The sequence below is a fragment of the Nylanderia fulva genome, unplaced genomic scaffold (genome assembly GCF_048542155.1).
Source record: "Nylanderia fulva isolate GAGA-0341 unplaced genomic scaffold, ASM4854215v1 Scaffold796, whole genome shotgun sequence".
In the NCBI taxonomy this organism is placed as follows: Eukaryota; Metazoa; Arthropoda; class Insecta; order Hymenoptera; family Formicidae; genus Nylanderia; species Nylanderia fulva.
Genome location: NW_028190912.1, coordinates 36,562 through 43,433, shown reverse-complemented (window position 1 = coordinate 43,433; position 6,872 = coordinate 36,562). Strand labels below are relative to the sequence as shown.

General features: G+C 53.8%; 1 protein-coding gene across 1 annotated transcript; it reads left to right on the top strand.

The window, feature by feature from the left end:
* The first annotated feature begins 5,119 nt into the window (after window positions 1-5,119).
* Window positions 5,120-6,304, top strand: LOC146720046 (uncharacterized). Its single transcript, XM_085489103.1, has one exon. The coding sequence runs from the start codon at window positions 5,120-5,122 to the stop codon at window positions 6,302-6,304; it is 1,185 nt and encodes a 394-aa protein (XP_085345229.1).
* Window positions 6,305-6,872: the final 568 nt, after the last annotated feature.

Sequence of the window (6,872 nt, the reverse complement as noted above, 5' to 3'; positions counted from 1 at the left end):
TCAGGGCGAATGAAGTTTTAACGGAGAGTATTAGAATAATTCCTAGCATCATGACAAGCTGTAACGCACAATCGGACTAGTTTACTAAATTAAGTATATTTTTTTTATATATATATAGAAGTTATTTAGTATGTACGTGTGTATGCGTTTGCACACGCGTATGTTCATAGATATATATATGTGCACGTGCGGAGGCGGTCCTGTCATTCGAAGTGATAACGGTGCGCGATGAATCTTCTAACAGTCAAATAGTATAAGGTATATGATTTTACTGTCGTTATTTTCCACGTTCGTTTTAGACTCGCACATGGACATATATATATATGTATGTACTATTATATGTACAGGTACAAGTGCGCGCTAACGCATAAGTGTGTATGTTATAACTATATATGTGTGTTTGAGATGTTAAGTAAAACTTTTGTAAATTCTAGAATTTTCCATCCGCGTCAATAACAAAAGTCACGGTCGTTTTGTATGTTTGTCACGGTAAAAAACCTGTCATAAATTAAACTTGTCATCTAAAAAACATTCTTTACACACAAACAATTAGCAGTTTCGCAACCGTTTTACCGGATACTTTTCGCGGTACAAGCATGCGCAAAATTGCCACGCGGCCTCGATCACCAATTAGAAATAGCGAGCGGCCGCGCGCGCATGGCAAAACGCGAGTTCGTTGCGCATCTTAAAAAAGCGGCCAATAATGAGCTGTGCCCTCGAGTCATCTCGAGCACAATTCAAATTGCTCGCAATAATTGGCGCTTTCCGAAAAAAGTGGGTTTTCTTCGGAAACCCATAAGAGAGAGCTCGCGCCCGAAATCGGGGCCTTTATCGCTTTTCCGTCGTGAAAACATATCGCAAACCGCTTATCAAATACACCGCAAAAATTCGTTGACGACCGCCGCTACTTTGATTCCCGCACTTTGATTTTGATTCCGATTTCACTGTAAAATAATTAAAGTTTTGTAATAAGTTTGTTATAGTATTTTGTCAATACGTGTGTGATATTATTAAAGTCATTGTTTTACAAAAAGGTGACTCATCCTTTCGTGCAGCGCGATCCTTTCTCTCGCAGCGCGTTCGTGAACATATTTTTGGTCCTTCGAGCCGGATACATCGTGCCGGCACCCGCAAGTTTGTGAACGTGTCTCTTGGTGCGGTCAGTGAGCTCGTAGTTCGACATGGATGTGAACACCTTGATCGATTGCCAACGTGAGGTCCAAGTCCGTATTTCACGCTCCGTGGAATACTTGAAGAAGCTGGGCACGACCAACATCACCGCCAGTGCCGTATCCACACGCATCAGGATCCTAGATCAGCTGTGGACGAAATTTGAGGCCCAGCATGATCTCATTCGCGCGGCTCTGAAAGAGAAGTTTAGTGACAGCGAATACTTCAAGTCGGAGTTGCATGGAGATACTGAAAATCTTTACGTGGCACAACGCAGTATCCTGGATGGCTACGCTGAACATTTCCGGAAGCCAAACGTATCTCCATCCGTCGACGTCGCATCAAGGTCGTCGCTGCCGCGCATCAAGTTGCCGCCGTTTTCTGGCGCCTACGCTGATTGGCCGTCGTTTCGTGATCTCTTCCTGTCCGTGGTGAGCAGCAATTCCATCTCAAACATCGAGCGTCTTCACCACCTCCGCTCGTGTTTGACAGGTCAGGCTGAAAAATTGATAAGATCACTACCTGTCACAAGTGACAATTACGATCGCGCTTGGGCAATCTTGAACAAGCATTACGACAACAAAAGAGAATTAATCCGCTCCAACTTTGCCACGTTTACCGCCGTGCCAAAGATGAAGGGAGATACCGCCGAGGAGCTGAGCCGCATCCACAACGCTGTCACCGCCGCCATCAATGCACAGGAGAGTATTGGACGTCCTATCAACTCGCACGGAATGGACCTGTTCAATCACCTGGTCATCGAATTGTTCGACGCCCGCACTCGTCTCGAATGGGAGTCAGCCACGTCAGACTCCACCGAACCACCACAGAACGAGGCACTTCTCGACTTTATTAGTCGACGGGTATTGACCCTCAACGCTGCACGACCGAGGAGTGTCACAAAAGGACCTGGAGAGGCATTCGCGATTCGCCAAAGCGCACGTCACCAGACATCAAGGCACAGATTCGCCTCATTGTGCACTGTGTCGTGAAAAACATACACTGATGACCTGCAAGGAGTTCAAGGCCAAGACCGCGGTCGAACGGAAAACATTCGTGGAGACCAACCGACTGTGCTTCAACTGTCTGGGCAATCACTTCTTGTCACGGTGTCAATCGAAGAAGAATTGCCTCACTTGCAACGCACGACACCACACCATGCTGCACGGGGCATCCACGTCATCACCGTCCGCTGAGGCCACTTCACTTGCCACCACACTGGCCACCTCACGGCAATGTGAGAGTCACAAGGCCGTCCTTCTTGCAACTGCCCGCGTCAAGGTCGCGGACCGCTACGGATCACCACACGAGGTTCGAGTCTTGATCGACCAGTGCTCCGAGGTGTCCATCATCTCTGAAGCGCTGGCTCAACGCCTTCGTCTTCCTCGAGCTTCAACGAATCTGTCCATCTTTGGCATCGGAGGGACTCGCTCTGGATCGGCTCGTGGCAAGGTCACCCTGGACATCAGCATCCGACGTGACCAACACCGAGCTTCGCGTGGTCGCCTTTGTGTTGCCTCGCATCTCACTACAACAAGGCACCGCTCAACGCGAGAATTGCAGCTGGCCTCACATCCAAGGACTCCGGTTGGCCGACCCGCGGTACCTGGATGACGACCCTGCGGAGCTACTTCTTGGTGCAGAGGTCTACTCGTTGATTCTTGAGGAAGGCCTTCGCAAGGGCGACTCACGCATGCCGATCGCCCAGCAGACCAGCTTGGGATGGATCCTGTCCGGAGGCTACGACTCAGCAGTCACCGACGGACATCGCCGCACGTTTCAGTGCACCGCCGACAACGACCTTGCTGACCTGGTGCGACGATTCTGGGAGCAGGAACGCGAGCCAGCAGCTGGGATCGTGCTCACCGCCGACGAAGCCAGATGCGAGGACCTCTATGTGCGCACAATCACACGCACATCCAGTGGAAGATACGTGGTAAGGCTGCCATTTGCCTCACCGCCGACATCACTCAGCGAGACTCGTCGACCTGCAGAGCGCCTCCTGGAAGCGATGGAGCGGAAGGGAGCCCGTGATGCTCGGTTCGGTGATCTCTATCGAGACTTCATGGATGAATACGAAAACCTGCAACACATGGAGAAGGTTAGTACGTTTACGACAGGTTCTGGTCCCAGGTGCTACTTACCGCATCACGGGGTCCTCAAGGAGTCGAGCACGACCACGAAGCTCAGGTTTGTGTTCAACGGCTCCCAACGCACACGGTCCGGAGAGTCGCTGAACTCTCACCTCCTCACTGGAGCTAACCTCTTGCCAGCACTCGCTGACGTCTTACTCCGTTGGCGTTGGCATCGGTACGTTTTCGTCACGGACATCGAGAAAATGTACCGACAAATTCTTGTTCATCCGGAGGATTGTCGCCTGCAAACCATCCTGTGGCGCCACAACAGCTCAGACAACATCTGCGAGTACGAGTTGAAGACCGTGACCTACGGACTGGCGTGCGCACCCTTCCTCGCCATCAGGACGCTTCACCAACTTGCTGCAGACGAAGAGGCACGATATCCACGCGGAGTCAGGGCGCTGCGACAAGACTGTTACGTCGACGACGTGGTCACCGGTGCTGACAGCCTGGCGGATGCCATCAAACTCCAACAGGAACTACAGAGTCTCTGCATGGCGGGCGGGTTTCCTTTGCGAAAGTGGGCTGCCAACAACCAGCAGGTGCTCACCGGAATTCCGCCGGAACATCGGCTTCAACGCGGACCGCGCTCGTGGGAAGGAGAGAGCCACGCCACCCTGGGTCTTCGATGGCATCCTCAAGGGGATTGGTTCTCCTTCACCATACGTCCGCGTTCAACCACCGACCTCACGAAGAGACGAGTCTTGGCCGAGACAGCTCGACTATTCGATCCGATGGGCTGGCTAGCGCCTGTCGTCATCCGAGCCAAAATTCTGATCCAGTCTACGTGGCTTCAACGGCTGGATTGGGACTCTCCGCTGCCTGATCAGGACGCACACCGCTGGAGACAACTGCTGAATCAACTTCCGTTGCTGGATCACATCCGTGTGGATCGTTGGCTCAGCACCGGAGATGACCAGTCGCAACTGCAGCTCCATGGGTTTGCCGATGCATCGGAGCGAGGATACGCCGCCGTCGTATACATCCGCAACGCTGCAACAGAGAAGACATCAATTAATCTGCTGATGGCAAAATCGAAGGTCGCACCAGTCAAGCAGGTGTCGTTACCTCGATTGGAGCTTTGTGCCGCCGCATTACTCACCACGCTCATGTTGCATGTACGCACTACCCTCGGCTTGGCTGCTACGCCGGTGCACCTGTGGTCCGACTCCAAGGTCACTCTTCACTGGATTCGCGGACACTGCACCCGCTGGAAGACCTTTATTGCCAACCGAGTGTCGCAGATCCAGACCCTGCTTCCAGACGCTCATTGGAGACACGTCGCCGGACGAGAAAACCCTGCAGATTGTGCATCGCGTGGTGTTACACCTGAGGACTTACGCAATCATAAACTGTGGTGGACAGGACCTACCTGGCTGTCAGGAGACGAGGCTGCCTGGCCTGGTGCAGACATCGACGTCCCAGAGGATGACCTCCCTGAGCAACGAGTCACCAGCCTGGTAGTCAAGGCGCCAGTCATTACCGAACCGGACCTTCTTCTGCGGTTCCCGACGCTGCAACGGCTGCTGCGAGTCACTGCGTGGTGTCGTCGATGGCTCAACCCGGTGAGACGTGACGCCAGACCTGGCCGTCCATTGCAGCCTGACGAGCTGGACTCCGCGCTGTTTCGATGGCTGCGAGTGGTGCAGGCGCTCCATTTTCCGACGGACGTAGCCGCGGCCTCTGCTGGACGCACTACTCCACCGCGAAGCCACCTGGTAAAGTTGAGTCCGTTCCTCGACGATCAAGGCGTACTGCGCGTCGGAGGACGTCTCAAAAACTCTCAACTTCCGCTCGACGAGAAACATCCGATGATCATCCCGGCGGCATCCTGGCTGACTCGGCTGGTGATCGATTCCTGCCATCGACGAACACTGCACGGGGGTGTGCAGCTGACACTCGGCCTGCTCCGCCTGCGCTTCTGGGTGCCTCGAGGAAGAACCGCCGTCAAGCAGCAGCTACATCGATGCGTTACCTGCACTCGATGGCGTGCTGCCACGCCACAGCCTCAGATGGGTAACCTTCCTCGGGACCGAGTAACGCCAACCCGACCGTTCCTCAGCACCGGCGTGGATTACGCAGGACCCATCCTCCTTCGGACCAGCAAGGGACGTGGACACCGTGCGCATAAAGGGTACATCGCAGTCTTCATCTGTTTCTGGTCGAAGGCCACTCACTTGGAGGTCGTCTCCGACTACACCTCCGAGGCTTTCATCGCCGCTCTGCACCGCTTCGTCTCCCGCAGGGGCCTCTGTGCTGAGATCTACAGCGACTGCGGCACGACATTCATCGGGGCAGATCGTACGCTGCGAGGTCTCTTTGATGCAGCGACAGCCGAAGGTCATCGTATCGTCCTTGCCGCCACCGCTCAAGGAATCCGCTGGCACTTCAACCCGCCAGCGGCCCCGCACTTTGGTGGTCTTTGGGAGGCTGCAGTGAAGTCGACCAAGTTCCACCTCCGTCGGGTGATCGGCGAGACCACCCTCACGTTCGAGGAGCTGAGCACACTCCTCGCCCAGATCGAAGCTTGTCTTAATTCTCGTCCATTGCAGGCACTCTCAGATGACCCAGAGGACGTCTCTGCGTTGACCCCCGGTCACTTCCTCGTCGGGGCGCCGCTACTTGCTGTGCCGGAACCGTCATTGACAGGGCAGACGGTACCCACCTTGTCACGCTGGCGTCATTTGCAGCAGATGAGGGATCACTTCTGGCAGCGATGGTCATCCGAATATTTGCACGGACTAGCCTCACGCACCAAATGGCTCAAGGGAGAAGCTGCACCCCACGTCGGTGACCTCTGTCTCGTGCGCTCCGAGCTCACCCCACCGAGCCGATGGCCACTGGCTCGCATATCGCGACTTCACCCCGGGGACGATGGGATTGTACGCGTGGTGTCAATCCGAACGGCCACGTCCGAGCTTGTGCGCCCACTCGTCAAGCTTGTTTTCCTCCCGGGCGTGAACGACGCACCTACACCGCACACTGACACTTCGTAACGTCACACAATCATCACTTCATGCATCATAGCATCTGTCGCTCGTCACTCATCTCATCCACCACCGCACAAAAGGAAAAAAATTATTTCGTTATCACCGCTCACTGCATTACACACTCGCCGTTCACATCAACCACGCGTTGTCACCGGATCAGCTGATTATTTCACACCACGCGTTTACCACGTGCTCTCATCGGCTCAGCTGATCGATTCACACCACGCGATCACCACGTGTATTTCGCCTGCGCCGGCGCGCCCGCCCCACCATCGATCGCTATCGGAATGCGATCCGCGCCGGAACCACCACCAATCTTTGTCACGTTGCGACAAGGCGGGCGGGAATGTTTGAGATGTTAAGTAAAACTTTTGTAAATTCTAGAATTTTCCATTCGCGTCAATAACAAAAGTCACGGTCGTTTTGTATGTTTGTCACGGTAAAAAACCTGTCAGAAATTAAACTTGTCATCTAAAAAACATTCTTTACACACAAACAATTAGCAGTTTCGCAACCGTTTTACCGGATACTTTTCGCGGTACAAGCATGCGCAAAATTGCCACGCGGCCTCGAT